The sequence below is a fragment of the Heterocephalus glaber genome, unplaced genomic scaffold, assembly GCF_053883595.1.
Source record: "Heterocephalus glaber isolate CG9 unplaced genomic scaffold, H.glaber_assembly_v1.0 deba00000122, whole genome shotgun sequence".
In the NCBI taxonomy this organism is placed as follows: domain Eukaryota; kingdom Metazoa; phylum Chordata; class Mammalia; order Rodentia; family Bathyergidae; genus Heterocephalus; species Heterocephalus glaber.
In genome coordinates this window covers 74569857-74591143 of record NW_028258138.1, presented here as the reverse complement: position 1 = coordinate 74591143, position 21287 = coordinate 74569857, and the positions used below count along the sequence as shown (strand labels likewise).

The 21287-nt window shown below is 42.0% G+C and overlaps 1 protein-coding gene across 26 annotated transcripts in view; it reads right to left on the bottom strand.

Moving 5' to 3' along the window:
- Positions 1 to 21287, bottom strand: part of Kalrn (kalirin RhoGEF kinase) — a 698268-nt gene that overhangs the window by 618556 nt on the left and 58425 nt on the right. For 7 of the 26 annotated variants that reach the window (XM_087209482.1, XM_087209531.1, XM_087209486.1 and 4 more), the window contains exon 1: positions 13184 to 13356. The exons of 5 other annotated variants lie outside the window; for them this stretch is intronic. In XM_087209482.1, the coding sequence (XP_087065608.1) occupies positions 13184 to 13262 (79 nt within the window). In that variant the 5' untranslated portion in view covers positions 13263 to 13356. Of the gene's footprint in view, positions 1 to 13183; positions 13357 to 13389; positions 13683 to 21287 lie in introns of those variants that run through there. 14 more of the 26 variants (XM_087209544.1, XM_087209570.1, XM_087209576.1 and 11 more) reach the window with 7 other exon arrangements.

Here is a 21287-nt window from a genome sequence, read left to right as displayed (position 1 = left end):
AAGAAATATAGAAGATACAGTGAGAAATTTTAGCGTACAATCAATTGGTATCCCAAAGGAAGAGAAAAGAAAAACCAGAGATTATGGCTGAAGATTTTCCAAAACTGATAAACTGTAACATCTTACAGATGTAGAAATCTAATGAATCCAAGCTGACTAAATTAAAAAAAATAGTGATGATATTGAGCCACTAATCTAAGTACCTAACTCCTGAAATTCTTAAAACAGGAGAGGGACAAGAAAGAAAAATACATTTAGTGTTTAAGCCATTTTGAGATTGGGTTCAGTTATCTGCAGCCAAAAGCATTCTAAATGATATTCACAGAATAAAATAAATACCATTTATTGCCTTATGTATTATACATATACAGTATATTAATTTTGTGTAACTCCCTACAAAGCTCATGAGATTTATATATCAATCTGGGTAAATTATAGGTAAAAACCACCCCAAAATCTCAGAAGATAAAAGAAAAGATGATGATTATTTGCTCATACTATAAGTTTAATTCAGTTCAGTAAAGTAGCACACATCATAGTCACTCACAGTCCCAGGCAAATGGAGGCTTTATCCTAACAGAGGTTCTACAATTGATAAAACAGTAGAGGAATGAATTAAATGATATACTGGTTTTTAAAGCTGCCACTTGGGAATGAAACAGCTACCTTTTGCTCACATTTCATTGGCCAACAGAAGTTACATGGTCAAAAGTGTGTGAAGGTGCAACTTTACTGTGTTCCCCAAAGGAAGCATTTACTGAATGCCACTAATAACTACCATAGATGATATGATCCTAATTCTCTAAATGAGGAAACTGAGACCCAGAGAGACATTTAACTATTGCTACTGGATGAATCAAAAATGTATTAATACATCTTCCTAAAGGAGATATTATTAACATGACTACTTGCCCACTGGTAGGGGGGAGGGGAGTAGTAAGAACAGAAATGTGACAGTGATAGGATCTCTACACAGAAAAGCAGAATGCCCAACTGGGTCTCATCCAGTCCACCCCAGAATCATTTTCTGTAGAGGCAGAGTATGGGACCAAGGTAGCCAGAGTGGGAAATATCCTAGCCCTTTTTTTTGTTTCTTACGGTAGCCAAAGCCTTCCCTATAAGGGTAAGATTAGACTGTAATTGACCAAACAGATTGTGCCTATATGCACTAGAGGCTCCTTGAATCTTTTATATTCCAGATGTTCAAGATAGGGTTGGGGGTTGACCATGCCAAGTTTCTAAACTTTGATCTTTGCAGGTTCAGAAACCTTTCCAAGGCAAAGGATACCTGAACTGACAGAGCTCTCATTTCACTATGTCCAAACACAGGAGAAGGGGCTGCCTTGCTCTCTTAGGTCCTTAAGAACCTATGAGCTGGATTTTCCAGCCTGTAATATCCAGAACATTCCCTACATTTTTCCACACCTAGCAATGCCACTGTTTATCTCCCACCTCCAGTATCCCAGGTGTTTGGCAGGGTCCTTTTGCTCCCCTTCTTCCTATGCATGTGCTGCCACTACCAGCTCAGTCCAGCCTCCTGCAGACACAGCATCCTCCATCAGGGGTTCGTTCTCTCCAAATGCCAGGGAAGTAGTCAACACCAGGGTTTGTTTGCTTGTTTGTTTGTTTATTTGTATTTATTTGGCTGAGGCAGCAGTGAAGAGGAAGGGGGAGAAAAAGGGATGGGAAGGGAGGACACGCAGAAGTTTTGGTGGGCCAGGGACCAGTGGAAGAAATATCTCTATAATTTCAACTGCTTTCTAACCACACTGTCTCTAGCTAGAGCCCCCGGAGTGAAAGGTCTGTTTATTACCAGGAATGAGAGTTTGCAACCTTAATTATGTCTCAAAGCATTTGGCTGTGTTCAACCTAAAACTTCCAACAGGAAAAAAAATGTGGTTTCCATTACAGTGTCACTCAGGGACTTGTACTGGGTTTGGGATCATTAAAATGAAAACACTGATGAGTAAGCCATGCCATTTTGTCTCCAAGACTTACGTCCTTCCTCCACCCCGGCCCTGTATTTTATTTTGAGACAGGCTTAAAATAGCATATAAAATATGGAGCTCATTATACCATCTAACAGAATGTTAGTATGAATGTAGATTAAAAGCCTCATGCCAATTCTTCCTCCTGGGTTTATAAGGAAGACACTCCTCTGTCTTTGCCCTCAGCAGGGTTCTTTAGAGCACAATTGTGCAGTAGCAAGGGAAAGCCAGGAAGTTCCACTTCCAAGTCGAACACATCTTCATGACAATAACAAGGAAAAATTGAGAAAGAAACACAATCTTGCTTTTGTGCCTTCTTAGAAATTTTGATTGGAGACTTAAAAAGACTAAATTCAAACTAGACACCCCTCAAACCCATGAATTCCCCAATCTGCCCATTCTTCCAAATACATTTACTACAACAAGGCTACTGAGTATGTGAAAGGGATAACATTGGGTTAAAACTGCAAAGGAATACAATGAAACAAGGCCTCAGCTTGGGAGTTGCTTTTATTTTCCCTTGACTTCAGCTATTATCTAACTGTATGACTGGCAAGTGAAATCATCTCTTTGGGCCTCAGTTTCCTCATGTCTTATTTGAACAGAATGACCTGAAAGCAAAGCTGTTAAGGAAGCAAACATTCCCAGTCAGGTTCTGCATGAACATGGATGACATTATGGACTGTAGACCTCAGTCCTCATGTCTTAAATGAGAAAACTCTTCCTATACTTCCTATTCGTTTTGCTGGGATACAAGTATGTAAGTTAAGAAAATAAGAAATATAAACCTCTTTACTCAACACTGATCTTGTATGCCCCAATATCATCTTATGGCCTAGTAAATTCACATTTTTTTTTTACCTAATCAAGCCCCAGTCTTCTCTGATTACACCTTTCTGCTGAATCTCTGGACAGTTTTCTTTGCATTTTCTTTTACCCTGAATGCCCTCTTCCTCGTGCCCTATCAAAATCCTTAAGAATCCAAATACTAGGTCTTGCCTCCTCTTCAATGTTTCCCTCAGAACTCAGAATAGGATTTTTATGAAAGGAGGGAGAAACCAGGTATCCTGGCACATGACTATAATCCCAAAATTCTGGGGGCTGTGGAAAAAGAATTAGAAGCTCAACCCCAGCCTAGGAGAAGAGAGAGATGAAACTAGTCTCTTGACTGTATTAACAGTCCTCTCTGAGCTGCCCCTTGGAGATGTACTCAGTGGTAGAGTATCCAGGTAATGCTCCCTTTTGTTCCCAAACTTTTAGTCATGGATCCTTTCTGTGTCCCTCTAGTTATCTCATCCATACAATGAGAACAATATCCTCTATACTTCAGAATTGTTGGAGATTTTAGTGATGCAGATAAGGACCTATCATCCAAGGTCTTGGACTAGCCCACTGCTCCAGTCTCAGTCTATGATACAGACTGATCCCTTGCTTAAAAATACTACGGCCATTTGAATTACATGTCCTCACTTTTCTTTTTACTACTTAAAAAACCATTTTCTAAGCACTCCTACTTTCTTCCTCCCAACAAAGGAAGTATTTCCCCTCCTCTGGTCTATGGCTTCCATCTGTACTCTTTATCCAACATGTTCTACCTCCTCCAGGCCACTGCCACACTTTACAGCACTTATCACAAGCTGTTATTAGAAATTCAACTGTTTCTTGACTTGTATATCATCTACCTTGCTCTCTAGAATGTAAACTTCATGAAGATTTCATGCCTTATTCATGCTGTATCCTCAGCATATTTGCACAGCTATTGCACAGAGCCTGGGATGCCTGGATTCATTGTCATTACCCAATGTGTATTTATTGAATGAGTTAATAAATCCATTTCTATTCATCATTTTCAAACTTCTGTCACTGGTCACCTCTTTCAGCCTCAAACACATTCAGGCCTCCCTTCTTTAACAAAGCCATCACTTGACCCTAATGTCCCGCCAACCACCACTCTATTTTTACCTCACATTTTCTGACAAATATCTCAAGCAAACAATATGTGCTTGCTGCTGTCTCATCCTTACCACCTCCTCCCACTACAATCTGGTTTCTCCTCATCGAGGCACTGAAACAATACTGTAAGTAGTCACCAATGCCTTCTGTCACCAAAACCTTCAACATTGCGCCATCTCCCTGCACATGGGGATCCCTAACTGCCCCTTTTTCTCTATTCCCATGAAATTATTGATTCAGCTCTCATACTGCCTGTGTTAGTTACATCTCTCATTGCTGAGACAAAATAACCAACATCCAAAGTTAGAAGGGAAGGGGGTTTATTTAGCTTACAGTTTGTAGAGGTTTCAGTTCATAGTCAACTGGCTCCAAGGCAGGGTGGCAGAACAGCAACAGTTCATGGTGATGGAAGACAGCAAAAGCAAGAAGGCATAATGGTGTCTTTCTGCTCCTTTTATCTTATTCAGACTACCAAAATTAGGGCACCACCAAAATAGTTACATATAGTGCTTTAGTAATCACACACCCTTAATCCTAGAATCACACGTTCCAGATTTAACTACCTTTGAGAAAGACTGAATGAGGCTTTGGGGGGACATGTAGACACAAGCCACAACACTGTCCTTAAGGAATATTCTCATCTCTCAGACCCTGCCTTCCTATATCAACATTTTTCAGAGACCATCTACATTATTCTCACTTCTCTCTATACTGTCTTTCCTGAACTACTATCAGTTACACTGCTGCTTCTAGGTAGAGGACTCAAAATCATGCATCTCCTACCCTAGCTGTTCCCTGGAATCACAGTCATACTTCAATTGCATAAAGGAATTGGGTATTTTGTGATCTAAGACTCAAAGACTAAATCCCTTATCCAACACCATCAATCCAGCTTCCCCTTTTGAACTTTTAATATAACTGTTACCACTACTCCAGTCAAACCTAAATATGGACTTTTCCACTATCCTTCAATATGAGACATAAGAAATTCCTGTTGTTCTGACATCATCTCACACAGTCTCCTCTTCCTTCCTTTCCATAAACCTACTCTTCCTTCATTTCCGGTTTTCTTTTCATCCAGTTCTTCTTGTATATCCAGATTCACCTTTAAAGACCATTACCAACCTCTAAAGACCATTACCAGCAACAGGCTCTTGTGCTCATGAGTTTCCTGTAACTTCTCCTTCTAGTGTGCTACCTTCCAGATACATTGAACTCCTTCTCTTCTTTAGGTATGCATCCCCTTCAACCTTCTCTGTATCTCTATCCATGCATTACTGACTTGAAGGGCTGAGTACACCCTTTTCACCAAATTCCTATTCATCCTGCAAGCCTAAACTGAAGTATCAGATATTCTGAAAAGATACGACTCCAACTCCTCTAGGCAACTAAATAATCTGTCCTCCTAAGCAGGCCTAGCTAATTTCACTTACCAATGTTGTTGTAAAATACTTTTCATGTGTCTGAGTCTCTCCTTTGACCACTGCATCCCATGTTCTGTTTCTTTGTATTTCCAGCACCTAGTCCAATACATGAGTATTGTTCAATACATTTTCCAAATAGAATGCTTTTACCATGCCATCATTTACATGTAACATGACATGTGAGCAAGAATCTACACAAAGTGGCCTCAACCTCTCTCTCCAACCTCCTTCAACTCTAACCACACAGATGCTCTAGGCAGCCCGGTTTAGTTGTCATTCCCTAAGCATGCTCTGTATTCTCTGATTTCCATCCTCATAATTAAGAACTACTAAATCTTAAGTCAGTTGTCTCCTTTTTATTCTACCTGTCATTGTATCATTGTGTTATTTGTTATTGTCTATTTCCCTGAATAGATGATTAAACTTCATGAAGACAAGAACACTATATTCTTCAATACTCTATTCTCAGAGCTCCAAATAGAGCAAAGCATATGGTAGGTCCTCAGAAGATATTTATTGAATGAATGAGCATTTCTTCATTCAGACCAACTTCCTTTTTTGGATTCATAGCACTCATTTAGCAACTCAACATGAAATAAAGCCTTGTGGCATCACATAGGTAGGTATACTGTAGGTGTTACAGGCATATACATTTTGTAGATGTGGCAGGTGTTGTCTTCATGGAACCATGAATTGTTAGAGCTAGAAGATATCTTACTTATAGATGATCTATAATTGCAAAGAGGGACCACAAGAGACCTAGAGAATTCCTGCTGATCCTTGGTCCTTTAGGATCCTTCCAGGAATTTGAAGCTCCTGAGAGTAGGAATCCTTCCTCCTACCCCTAATGTCCCCTGCAGTGCCTGGACCCTTATATATCCAAGTGGTGGCAAATCTATGGCAAGCGTGCCACAGTGGGCACAAAGAAACCCCTCTGTCGGCTTGTGAGTCAAGTCACCCCCAGCATCATCGCAGCAGCTGAGCATCAGATAACAGCATAGGAAGGGGCCATGTGCTTGCTCAGAAAGGAGCAGTGGCCCCAGGCAATGATGTTAGGAGCTGCAACTACTCTGAAAGAAACTTTCACTTGGCTGGTCAGTACACTGCCAAGGATATGTACATATTTGCTTGGACTGGCTGTGAGTTTTAATATATTCGCTTTTATTAACACAAGATTTTAGCTTTGAATTTTCTTATGAAAAACAAATTCAGTATCTAACATTTAGCAGAGATGTGTTTTTAAGACAAAAGATGTTAATGTATAAGTTGTTTTTATAAACTAAAACCTCAATATTCAGGTAAAATTGCAGTGTTGGTACTTCACCATAAATAAATGGGTTTTGGGCTGCAGTTTGGGCACTCAGTCTCAAAAGGTTCATCATCACTGATATGTAATATTTCTAATCCCACTAACAGGAACAATATTTACTGCTTTGACAGTTTATTTGATAACAATCACCATGCATTGGGAATTCAGCTGGCTTTCTGACCATCTTCCACTGGCCCTTCACCCTCAATGATCACAAAATATGCCTCAACAGAAGAATAGGTCCACCCAGTGAAGCACAGTTCTGCTCGACTATTCTTGCACTGTGGTAACCTCCACCCCACTAGACAGAAACCCCACACCAGGAACTTACAGAGCAGCTATCAGTGTCCTTCCCCCAGGACTTGGCCTAGATACATCTTGTCTGGTGATCTCACCACAGAAAGACACCTCAGTGATATACTCTACCATCTGCTGACAAGAGAGATGGCTAGACACCCAGTTCAACATGCATGCTGAAGAGACAAATGGATGAGGGTCTCTAAAACCTGTATGGCAGTAGGTATGGGAGACTATCCATCCTAGATGGGAGTCCAGGATTCTGGACACAGTTTGGCTTTTTCCTTAGCAGTTGTGTGGCTTTAGCAAAATAATTAACCTCTAAGAGTGCTTCCCATCTGTGAAATGGAAACCAAAGTGACCTATCTCAGAGAAGCATAATAAGCACCAGAGGAAGTAACATATTTGAAATTATTAAGCCAACACTGCTCTCTTTTTAATTCCTTAACAATGCTGTGATAAGCCATTATTCTCATTATTCTCACCCAAAGTTATTTATTAGGTTTCCTATTAGGATACACCTTTGAACTGGGTACGTAGGTGAAAATACAAAAGAATGGTGGAAATGAGGACCTACCTTCAGGGACGCTCACTCTCAGTGAAGGAAATGGGCCCCTAGAAGCCACTAAGCTCCCTACTAGCTACAGAAATCCAGGAAGGCAAGTGTACACATACTGACCACTTGCCAGTGCCAGGTACTTGTCACACATGTTGTTGTCTCCTTCACTGCTCACAACAACCCTTGAGGTGTGTATTAATGCACCCACAGAAGCACAATGGAAATCACTGAACACTGTACATTGTACATGTGTTCATGTTTCTGAACACAACCAGGTATTTTTGGTTAGGGGAGCTTTTTATGAAGGACAATGGAAGGGGAGAAATGTGAACTATCTGTAAAAAGAGGTGGTGAAGGTTCTGTCATTTTAAGAGGAAGCACAAAAAAAGGCGAAGGTTATTAAAAGAGGCTCTGATGAACAATAACAGAATTGCTCTCTGGTGGTATTTCAGGTAGTCGTATCTTCAAACTTTATTAGACAAGAGGCCTAGTCCTTTCTGAAAGTGATCTTTCACCAAAAACTAATTAAAACCTAAGTTAAAGTAACTTCTTTCTGTATTATGTAAATATTCAGCTCAACTGGAAAGATGATTACAGCCTAAACTTCTCTAAATAGAGAAACCCAACACAGGAGAATCACTCTATGTGCTCTTCATACACATGCCATGTGCTTTCCTCTTCTTTTTCCCACTGACTACAGGAGGCAAAGAACAAGTCATAAAAGTGGACCCAAAGAACCCACACATCACCTTCATCACACATATGCAACAGTTACAAGAACAGGGCAAGCCATCCCAAGGCGAGTATTCAGAGCCCATCTCAGGGTAGGAACCAGTCATAACAAGTGGTCTAAGCAGAGGCACCAAGAATGACCCCAGTGGCCAGTGCTGAGCAGATAACAGAGAAGGAAGCAACCCAAACACAGGGCATCTGTCAGTGAGTGGAACTAGACACCAGAAATAGGCTACAAGCATGGTAAAGACAAGACCAAAGAAAGGCAAACACAAAGATCAGGAAGCCTTAATAATCAGGTCCATGTGGTCCAATTACATTCTTGACCCTGCACTGCACCAGAGCAAAATCAATCCTTGGATTAGAATGTCTGGCACATTTAAAGGTTGAGACAACAGAGAATGATCAACTGTGGAGAGGTGGACTTTAGCGAAAACCAAGTAGATTCCTGGCCAAAGTACAGCCCAATACCATGAAGCCTGTGGACAGGTATTCTCTTTACCTCCCTCCCATCTCTCCTGAAGGAAGAAAAGGATTTTCCTTTCTCTGCTTCTAGCAGAGTATGGGCAACATCCATCTATTGCCTAGTAAGAGCTACATTAAGCAAGAAAGAAAAGGTTTTTTACACATATAGTGGCATATCACCATACCTATGTCCAAAACCCTAGGCATCCAGAACTGAGAGCTATAAGCCCAAAGCATTGTCGGCCAGACAACCTCCTAGGAGGCAGGTAAATTTTTTTTCTGAGAATATGAATAAAAGTCAAAGTTTAGTTAAGTAGTGATGGAAAATGGTTGTATGTAGTTTCTAAAGAAAGTTGCATAAATTGTACCCAAATAATTTTCTTTTGCACTTTGTTCCTTAATACATTCCTTCCTTACTCCTATGTTTACTATTCTCACATAGTAACCGACTATCTAATTTCTTTTGTTATTTTGTCCCAGAGTCATATTTGCCATTACTTTCTGGCATCACATTAAAGGACAGCAATGAGCAGATCCAACCCTGCCATTAGCATCACCTCCAGAGCTCTTCAAAGATCTCAGTGCCCAGCTCCTTTTTCAATGATCCTAGTGGAATCTGCCAGAAGAAGAAGGAAAAGGAGAATGTGGACATCATGCTCTCTAAGAGCTCCCAGTGATTGTGACATACACTGAAGGATGAGAATCAGGTGGTTTCTGGTTCAGAATTCCAAACAACTATGGTGGCCACAGGAATGTGGACAGAGCACCAAGAAGAAATTATCAGCCTGAAACCTATGTTGTAAATTCAATCTATCACTTAGATTTCTCAAAAATTAGTCATTTTTGTACTTTTATAACCATTTTCACCATCAACACATGCCTCCTACACTGTGATTTCTTTGGTACTGTTTTAAATGACTCCATTTTTTTACTTAAACTTATTTTTAAAAGAAATGTGGACTTGAGGGTAATGGCATAGTGACATAAAAGGGTAGGAAAAAAATACAGTTGCTCTAGGGTGGAAAGCATTCAGAAGTAGAGGGCAGGGAAGAGAGGGCACACTGGCCTAGGACAGCAATGAGAAGGTATGGAAGCTTGGTGATAGGTTGGAGAGTATCAGGAACACCAGAGAATGGAATACAGCTAGCAGGTAGCATGAGGTTGTATCTTAAAAGGAACAGTGGTCATAGAGATCAGACATGAAGGGCAGAGGCTGAAGTGACAAGCACACAAAGAGCAGAATCTAGGATCAAAGATTAAGGCAGGGAAAGCAGTAGGATACAAGGGAGACTAGAGGTAGGAACAAGGAGAAAAGTGAGGCACAGACAGAGCGGAGAAGGCCTGTACTAGATGAGGGCATGAAATGGAGAGCCTCCATAGAAGCAGGCATTGGGCAGATTACCTACTGGATTGTACCAGGCAGTGGCCAGCAAGAGAAGCTCAAGCAATATCTTTAAATCACCTATAATCATCTCATGGACTACCAGTGTAAATATTCCTACAGGCTGGGAAACGCTGCCTGAAGCATTATGAATAAAGAAGGTCAGTCTTTCACTCTTCTCCCTCAGCTACCAAAAACATTATGTAGAAACAAGGAAATGTAAATCCCCATCTTACTTGTCAGGTCCCCATGGATATACCAAAACTTAACAACTAAACATTATTTATCTTATGCTTCCTATCTATATGAGCTCTTTCCTTTTGATGGACAGTCCCCATCCTGATAACCATCTCCTTAGCCAACATCTGTAGGCACAAACCACCGTCAGCATAGTTGACAAACATCCAGTAACATGCACTTTAAAAACAGCATCTGCTATTAATAAGAATAAATCATCAAAATGTAATATCTGAGCAAGCTGGCAGTTCATTATCACATACAGCCTTGCATATAGTTCAGTACAGGCCTAGAAAGAGAAGCCTTTTATTTTTTAAAACCTACTGTTAGCAGAACAATGATGAGGGAGATAAAACATTGGTCTGCAATCAACAAGTGTATACTGTTATTTCTTTGTAAAGTTTATTTCTGCTCCATGATGTGTTCTGTTTCTTCCCTTTCCCTAGGTGTGTCAAATCACACATTCATTTATCCTCCAGTCACAGCCAAGCAGATGACTCAGGAAAGCACACAGCTAGTTGATTATTTCAATTTCCTGAGCTAAACTCATCATTTCCTACCTCTTCTCATCTCATTCCCTCCTTTCTTCAGACCTGCTACTTTCAAGATGATATAGAGCATAATAATGATGAAGGAAAAATGACAAAAAATTCTAAAACAGATGAAGGGGGCTAAATTCTGTTACCATGGAGATCTAAGAGAAATATTTTTCATTGCTCTGAAAGGTGGGTTCATCATTCATTCATTCATTCACTGAACATTAATTGAGCTAGCTCAATAACATTTATGAGGTAACTCAGTCTATAAAGTGTGCCATTCTCTATTCAATGTTAGTCATTAAAGTTGCCATATCCAAATTGTCTGTTTGAATAGGATGTGAGTGTGCACACATGGACATGTATAACACCCATTAACTAGAACCGGGCAACATCATCAACATCCAGCTCCCAGAAGTCTAAATATCAGATACCCTACGCAGTTAGAAATGTAGTCAGGAACTGCTAGCCTAAAGCCTCACATTACAAAAAATCCAACAGACACTTTATATGAAAAACCATAAGCTTTCGGATTTTAGCCACACATGGTAACCGAACAGGCATAGAAGAACACACAATTCTGGTAGTCTCCCTTTCTATCCAGAGGAAAAGGTTAATTATCAATCCTTAAATTCATTATGGGACACTTTTACACGGACTAACACAATATATTTCCCCAAAAGTTTATCAATATTCCTAATTTTCAGTTTAATGAACTGAGGGCAAATCGTTTATTCAGGGGTACTTAGTCATGAAGCCAGAACTCGAACCAAAATTTGCAATTCATGGACTCAAATATTTTATAAAAATTGAAAATAAACTATTCTTATAGCTTATATACTATCATTTAGTTTCTTTTAAAAATTAGTATGACATGCTACTTTGAATATTGAATTTACATACATATAAATTATATCTGGGCCTGTAACAATTCATAATTGGACTTTTTCCCAGCTTCTGGTTATTAAATACCACCTCTATATGTCTTTCCAAGGATGTTTGAAAGAGAGTAAGAATTAACTATCTTGGTAATGAAAACTAAGATTTAAAGGGTACTTTGTACATGCTGGGCACTGGGATAAGTATTTCACTTGTATTCTCACTTAACCCCTACAGCAACCCTCTAAGTTGGTACGACTGCCATCATCACCTTTTTACAAATGAAGGAAAGGAGACAGAGAGAAGTTAAGTAATTTGCCTGAGACCACACAGATAAGGGGATGATATTCTTCCCTTTCCCCTAGTCTGTGATTTCCACCACCATGAAGTTTTGCTCCTTTCTTAACATCATCATCTCAAGTCCAGGCTCACATGGGTCTGTAGGACTGGTTCGGTTTCCTTCATCTTTGATTTTTCCCCCATCAGGGTCCTGGCTCTCCTGTTCTGAGCAGCTCTCTGCTGCCAGTTAGTGTTGATCTCCTGGCTCACCTGAGACTGTCCCTGATGGAGATTAACACACCTTGGGGTTTGTCATAGGGCTTCCCCAGGACCATCTTTCCCATCAGGAGTTTGCTCTCATTCTTGCCAAAACTTCTTAAAGGAGCCAAAGCTCTTAGAAGGAGCATTCAACACTTAAAAAAATCAGTTACTAAACAAAGTTCACAGTAGCTTTTCCTTGCAACAGAATGTCTGGATTTGTGTGACACTACCAGATTTTGATCACAAGTGACAATGAAATAGACTAAGGTCCAATTAACTTGAGAAATAAAACTGACTCTCCTTTTCCTTTTCTTTAATCTCAAATTGTGTACTGGCTCTACCTACAGACAATCAACAAAGGCAGCTGCCCTCAGGACAGGTGCTATAGCTCTGTGCTGCTGAGAGGCAAGCAGGGGGAACTTAGCATTTAGTATTTACCAACTGTGCACACTAGCTATAATGTACATGTTTCACATATATGAACTAAATAACTCCATAGTAACCATAGTAGGTAGGTCCTGTCGTGCCTATTTCACATATCAGTAACAAGCTCAGGAAGGCCACAAAAATCAGCCCAGGGTCCCAAAGCTCAGTGGCAGAGCTGAGATTTGAGTTTACATTGGTTTGCCCCCAGCTTCTGGGCACAGTGACCATTCTTCTTCCTGCACGGTTTCTCACATGCTCCATGGAGAACCCAGCAAACTAAGGCTTCACTTGTCTTTGACTATGATACTGAATCTGACAAAAAACATAGCAAGAAATGTCATCATACAGCAATCATACAGCTGCTCCCCAAATGGCCCCATGCTCCCCACACCCAGCAGGGTTGTACATGTCCCCAGAAAAACAGCCTTTCTTTACTTTCCATGGGTTTCCTACTTACTGTTGCTTAATTCCTTCTTTTTCTCCCTTTTTGTTCTCACACTCTTCTCTGCTGTCTTTTCTGTGTATCTCTGTTGCATTCATATTCTCTTTCTCTCTCTCTCTCTGTCTGTCTGTCTGTCTGTCTGTCTCTCTCTCTCTCTCTCTCTCTCTCACACACACACACACACACACACACACACACACACACACACACTCACAGGATACCTCGATCCAGCAGCCGGAGCAAGCGGAGATACCAGAGATACCACTGGTCCCAGAAGCGGTCCGTCATCCCACCCTGAACTCATCCTTCACAGCCAGTCCCCTGGGCTGAGCCTCATCCCACCACCAACTGGAGGAGGCCGGAATCACTGGAAGCGGGGTTCACACGCAGCCTGTCTAAGCAAATGCCTGCCTGCAGAGACAGCCACCGGTCCTCCCACACAGAAGCTGACTGTGCTGGGAGCCTGTTTCACAGCAACAAAGGAACAAGTGCAGAACAACGCCGTGTGCAGAATGAGCTGCATGGACCCAAGGGGAGTTTGGAGATGCGGGGGAGGATGATGGGGGGCGGGGGGGGGGGGCATGGACAAGAGGCAAGGTTTGAGGTGGTCCTGGGAATGAAAATCCACAGTGAAGGCCATGTCTTAAATTTCACTCCAGTATCTCCCACCATCCTGGCTTTCCCTGCCTCCCACACAGAGGCAAGTGGCTCTTCCAATAAGAAAGGAATGCGGAAAGCCAAACATGCAGCCATCCTGGACTCTGGGGCCAGTCCAGAAGGCCAGAAGCCTGACTGCCTCCCTCTGGTTCTCACCCACGACTGGTTCCTGCACAACCAGGAAAAAAGTCCAGACCCTCTCTTCCTATGTCCCACAGTCATGGGCTCAAATTCTGCTTGCCATTTAATACTTGCCTGGCCCTGATCAAGCTACTTTAGTTTTCTTTTCCTCAGCTTCCTCCTCTATGAACTGGAGAGAACAGTATTTGCCTCACACACATGTTGTAGACTCAAAGGAGGAATATAACATTCCTGGTAGATTTGGCAGACAGAATGTTCTCCTTGTCCTCCTGACCTTCTCCCTCTTGCCGAATTTTCAGTTCCCACCCCTAGTTCTTCTCCCCATGTCTCTGCTCCTGCATATCTTGCCAGCTGCACTCCTTCCCCACTTAGCATTAAATCCTAATTTTTCTAATACCCAACTCAAATGCCACAGAATCCAAGCAGCTTACCCTGTTTTTCCCTCCTTTATATCTCATCATTTTCACATCATTTTCTCTGTATATTACTCTTCTCCCTTACCTGGACATAAACCCCATGAAAGTAGGATCTGGTTTTCAATCATCTTTGTGACCCCCAAATCCCTAATATAGTATGCCTTGGACTTCCCAAGTACTCAGTGATTGCCAACTGAATGAATGAACAAGAAAGGGAGTCAGGGTACCCCAGGTGGTTTCATTTTTATGTCAGAGAAAAGAGTAGTCTATGGGGCCACAGCCCCTGGGCACTGTCCACAGCCTGTAGAAAGATGGCACAGTGTCCTGTCTTTGCCCTCCTCAGAATCCTTCATATAATAGGCTGGCCACATACATGGTAAGCCTGTGACCCTAGAGACTGAGAATCCTGCACACAGAAATGAAACCTGAAGGGACTCTAGGTCAAGGACCCCCTTAGTCTCCAAGCCTAAAAGCTATCTAGCAGTCACAGCTTTTGTGCAGCATAGCCCATTCTTCTCACATCCTAACAGAAATACTGGCAACCCAGGCCTCCTGGTCTCCATCAGGGAGCTGAGGAGAGAAAGCCTCCCATAGCATCTGCTCTTCATGGGAACTCTAAGATGTGACAGGCTGCAGATTTCTAAAGAACTCAGACTGGGTAGGAGGCATGTCAAGGGACCAGGAGCTAGGAAGGAAAGGGAGAAAGCAGGCAGAACCACAATCTACACTTCTTGGTCCCTGCTCAGCACCACTACTGCCTCATGGTTCATTTGTAAAGGGCAGCTTTGGGATAGAACAGACACCACCACCCAAGAAGCTATCTCTGAGGCTCTGTTAGTATTATTTTGTTATTACCTTAAATGGACAAGACTGCAGCAAGTAATTAACCCAAGAATGCAAAGCCCTCTTTTCTCCAGAGAGAGGTGACCCACAGTTTCCCCTTTTGTGAATAAAAAGAATCCATAACTCATGTGTGTCCAGTACTTTTCAGTTCACAAAGTACTTTCACATCCATCATCTACTTTGAGCCTCTTAGCATCCCTGCGAGGTCTGTTGGAAGGGAATCACCTATCCCCGTCTACAGAAGAACAAGCCCATGTTCCAAGAGGTTGGACAACTAACATAAAGTCAAATAATGCGTAGGGTCTTTGGGGCCCAGTTCCCTGTGAAGTGTGACATCTTTCACAGTTGGAAGCGCTCACAGTGGGGCAGGACCTGGGAAAATATGCCTGTTTGCCATCAGCAGTCTCTTGGAGGTTCCTCCAAGTACTAGAGGGCTGAATATGGTCACTTACTGACCAAGGGTCTTTGATCTTTTTGTTTGGGCCCAGCTTATGGCCGACTAGGGATTGTGTCTCCAAATATTGTAATGCCAAAGTAACTTCTTCTAAACAACTCAGTGGGCATCTGAAATGGCAGGATTCCACCATGGCATGAGAACAGACCAAGAGGGGCTGTGGGAAAAGGGTCTATGAAGCAGATAGTCCCAGTGCCATAGGACACCTTAGAAACTATGATGTGCTGATGTGCTCAAGCTTTTGGACCACGTCCTACTCTTGGGCCTGGAAAAAGAAGCTGACTCTGTTCCCCTCCCTCTAGTTATCAAGAACAAAACATTCCATACAGCCTCATGTTCAGAGTGAAAGGGACTAAAGATTGATAAAGAACCTCTATGTGAGCTCTTCCCCCATACATAGTGAACCCAAGAACATAAGCATTACCCATTCCAGGGAGAACCCATTCAGCAGGGAATTTTACTCAGGACTGGGTTCAATTCAGCAAGCTTGGCTCCTTGGAGTTCCCCAGCCCACCACTGCTCATATCTCCAACAGAGCCTCGAAAGACTTATAAATGCAGCCCCTCCAAAAGTAGAATAAAATGTTCCAAGAGACTGCCAGAGTTGCCATTTAGCTGCAGTGCAATTAGAAAGGACAGGATATTGGCCAGAAACTAAACCTTATTAGTAGGTTTTTGTGTCATTGTTGCCGTTTTGTCTCAAACAATTCTTCCACAGTGGCTCCATCTTTCATGATGGTCAAAGCAAGCACAGCCATTCCTGTTGGCATGGTTCCTCAGCTCACCCTGCCGGCTGCAGAGACATTCTCTCCAGGGACTGGTAGCGTCACTAGGCCAGCAACAGCCATGCACTGCAGAGAACCAGTGCCCATCTGTATGTGCAGCGTTAGTGTCATAGCAGGGATATGTTCCCTTCTCTTTGACATTCCTTCTTTCCTTGGCACTGTTCTTTCTCCTTTTCTCCACCCGCCCCAACAGGAAAACACTATGTTCCCGATCCGATAAAGCCGGCACAAGTGGATAGAGCAGAAGGCAAGCAGCACTGAGGGAAGAAAGAACCAATCACATCCCAAATCTTTCCCACTCATCTACTGGGACAAAAATGATCCCTGTTCCATTCGCAGCTTTGGCCAGCTCCTCAGACACATGTAGCTGTTTAAACAAGTGAAGGCCACACAAGAAGTGCCACAATTGCTGGTGTTCACAAATGGGAGTAAAGACTGTCCACAGATATGGTGTTCTTCCCCCACCCAAGAAGCAGGCTCTGCCATGCTGCCATTTTGCCCTGCAAGCTATACTTCCATTGCAACATGAACCAAACACTTTAGCAGACACCATCCTCAGCCACCTCCCACAGCACTTCTGTCCCCTCAGCCATTAGCACTCAAGTAGTGAAAGGAAGCTAGTGGCAACATATTCTCAGAGATGCCATCTAGGGGATGGGATGGACACTTGCCACACTCTCCAGTGGAAGTCTGGTGTCCCCAGATGAACAGGCTTCTTAGGTCCACAACTGAGGACAATTTCTAAAGCAAGTATCATCTAGATACTGAAATTCAAGTCCACCTCTCCCAAGAGGCCTTTTCCAGCTAACCTCACACACTCTCTCTCTCGAGGTTCTCAAAGTTTAATAGGTAGCAGGATCACCTTAGAGGGTTGGTTATCCATGCAGATAACTAGGCCTCACTTCCAGAGGCATGCATTTTTAACAAGCTCCCCAGATGACTCTGAGAGAATGATCTATCTGCTTCTGTTGCTGTTCTCTCCTACCCTCAGCACTGACTTCATTTAACTGTTTTTGCTGAATTCAAGAATGTACCCCACCTGCCCACACACCTAAGAAGGGTACTCTGAATTCCCCATCTGGCTAGGCTCTCGAGGAAGCTAAAGGGAGGCTCAGAAGAGGGTCCCCTGTGAAGGGCTTGAGACACTCCTCTCTGGAGGACAGAAATCAACCTTGATACCCTACAGGCTCCAGAAACCATCCATGTCACTGTAATTTCACCACACATCTGTATGCTTTAAATGTCACCTCAAATATCAGGCCAGGCAGCAGGAGAGAAAGGAGGAAGCTAATTAGCCTGCCTTGCCCTGGCTTTTGTGTAGATTTCAAGTTGCTCACCTCTGACCTCTCATGAGATCTTTAACTCTCCCTAGCCAGGAAAGACTTCACTTGACCTCACACTGCTCTGGGCTCTAAACCACACTGTCAAATGGGGGAAACTTAATACTGCACCTCCCTTATGCCTCCTGACAATTTCCAGTTCCCCCAACAGTCACTAGAGCCACCATGTTGCACTGAAAGTCTAACCACAGGAACTACCCCAACAACCCCTACCCAAAAGCCAGACCGCTGCCTTCAGAAGCTTCCCCATCACAGGGCCCATTTCCTCTTGACTAAGTCCTATAGAAGTATTAATGATAATCTCATCCCTTCTAAGGTATTCATGATGACAGCTTAATATTTAGGACCTCAGGAAATACTTATATGACTAAAGAGATAAACCTTTGGTCAATGAAAGGCAAGTAGAAGTCTAAGACTTAGGGAGGCAGTGAGGGGGTGGATACTTGGAATCAAAGAACAAGAAACTAGGTCTTCATGGGCACAGACAATAAGTCTGGACCTGCCAGGCCATCCTGATGATGGCAATTCACAGGAGCTAGGGCTTTCTCCACTCTCCCTAGCTTGCTCTCCTGACCTCCCTACTTAGGAACATGAACATTTGCTTGGCTGCTTTCCCCAAATCAGCAAAAGTAAAAAGTAGTTCTTCCTGTAAAAAAAAAAAAAAAGACAAGAAAAGAAATAGTTGGAGAGGCAGTCTCAGAACCTGACCCAAGAGTCCTAGGTAATCCATTATTACCTCCTGCTTCCTTCACAGCCCATAACATGGCTTCTCCATCTCATTCCAGTGGGAGCAGTTTCTTCACAAATCAAAGGAGTTGGTGTGACTCCACACCCTAAAGATACTTCAAGCCAAGAGGTTGTTCACCCCTCAAGAGATTTGGTTTTGGTTATGTCCACTGCACCACCCTGTGAGCCTATCATCAGCAAATCAGGAAAATTTAAGTTGCCAGTCACAACTGGAACCTCATGCCTCACCCAGCCCAAGTGGAGCCTTATTGTGGAGCTTTTCTTCTTTCTCCTCTCTTATCCAATGCCCTTCTCTAGCCTCTCCAAAAACATTGCCAAACAACACTTATTAGGACTTCTACCCAGTAAAATCAGATACCCCTCTGAGGACTAAAGTTGATAATAATGAATGTGGAGTTCAACAGGATCAAAGAGACTTTACTGTATCATCAAATACTAAATTTTGGTTAGCATATATCTACAGATAATATTTTTTATACATTCCCTTGGATTTACTCCTTTTTGTGGAAAATTTAAAATCTGTGTGTTGGATAGGGCAACCCACTATTAAATCAAAATACTGGATTCAGGCCAGGGATTTAGCTCAATGGTTCCACCGCCTGCCTTGCAAGTAAGTGCAAGGTCCCTAGTTCAATCCCCAGCACCACAAAATATTGGATTCAGGAATACCCTGATGTCACACACACACACACACACACACACACACACCAGTCTAGGTAACAAGATTAGCTGCACATCAGCCAATTTGTTTTTTGTTTGGGGTTTTTTTGGTACTGGGGATTGAACTCGGGACCTTGCGCTTACTTGCAAGGCAGGCAGCGGAATCACTGAGCTAAATCCCCAGCCCACACCAGCCAATTTGAATTCTCTGTTCCTTGGTTCTTATTTTCAAAAAAAGAATCACTTCGATGATTACTTCACTTTTCAGCAAGTGAATTCTGTTTATAGTTTTTGAGAGTAATTCATTTCCAGAAACTTCAAAAATGTTTATAATTTTGCTTATACTATTAATTTGTGAACCTTTCTGGTACTGAAAAAAGGCCTAGGCTTTGGAATCAGACGAACTGGGTTCATATCCCAAATCTTTTTTTCTAGCTGAGTAACTTGGAGCAACTCACTTAACTCCCTAAATATGAGTTTCTTTATCATTTGTATGAAGATGAGGCCAATCTTACAAAATCTGAATACCTTCATGAGAAAAAAACAAAATAATATACATAAAATGCAAAGCACTACACCTGAAACATAGTGGGTACTTAATAAAGGTTAGGGCATTCTCCTACCACAGTAAACAAGTACAGGTCAGGTTGAAATTCTCAATTCATGGAACTTACCTGGTCAGATAAACCAGTTAAAAACAATATCCACTTTGTCACTAATGATGGCCAAGTACCCTCTTGCAGTTCTGGATTAGGGGCAGTTTACCACTCCACAAAGATCCCATGCTTTCCCGAAGGGGACTGATTCTTAGACCTTACATTTCCTCTAATCATTGTAACGCTTTCTCCATGAAAGGTAAAAAAAAAGAAAAGTCTCACTACCACTCATCCGGCTTCCTTTTGCCATACCACAGGTTGGAAATTTCCATGAGATAGTTAACTATGAAGACCCCTTTGACTACATCCTTGTGAGCTGTGTGGGTAACACTCAGCACTGAGGAAGTGAGAAGCTAAGTTCCTGATGGAGTATTTACACAGTGAACAACAATGATCTGCAGTCCCTCAAAGCCCACTAATCCTGGCCTGACTTACAAATACAACAAAACCCAACAAAGATACCCATGAAAAACAATAAGAAAAATTTGTATACTCTTGGGGTGAAAAGGTATTCCCAAGAAGACACAGAACTCAACATATTGGCTTGCATATATATTATTTTAAAAAACCTCTAGAAGAATATACAAATTACCTAAGGAGAATAGAGGGCTGGGCAACAACAGAAGAAGAACAACTTTTCATTGTATATCTTTTTACGCTTTTTGAACTTTTACCCTTGTGCTATATTGTCTAACTTTTTAAAGGACATTTTTTTTTAAAGGACATTTTAAAATAAATGAGTCAAAAATAAATAAAATTATTCTTGGAGTCCAGCTGTTACTCTGTGAGAAGATTAAGAAACATGGAGGGCTGGGGATTTAGCTCAGTGGTTCCGCCGCCTGCCTCACAAGTGCAAGAACCCGAGTTTGATCCCAGGTACCAAAAAAAAAACATGGAGAACCAAGGATCCCAGTGACATCTCCAGTTAGTGCCAGCTGCCACCTAGTACCAACTGCCACCATGTGACTGTGGAACAGAATGCCTGGTCAAGCCTCAGAATCATGAGAAACAACACACTGTTGCTCCAAGTCACTAAGATTTAGGGTACTTATTATAATACAATAGATACATGAAATGGAGTGACCTGGAGCAGGTAAAAAAGCAGATAAAGCTGCAGACTGGGTGAGATCATCAAGAAAATATTGAAAAAGATTGTGCCTTATTTCAACTAGGAAGGCATGGCTAGTCTATTTATCTACCTGTCTACCAATCTTGGGATTAGAATTCTGAAGACAAGATTGTCACAGAGAGTGTAATTAACACGTTTGCTTGAATTTTAAAAAGAAGTCAGACTTTCTTTGTCAGGAAGTAGATATGTCTGATTTGGCTGCTTGCCTTGACATGACTTGCCTTTTATAATTCATGTAAATCTGTAGCACCAAGATTTTGAAGAAAATACATTTAAAGCCTATCTACAATAT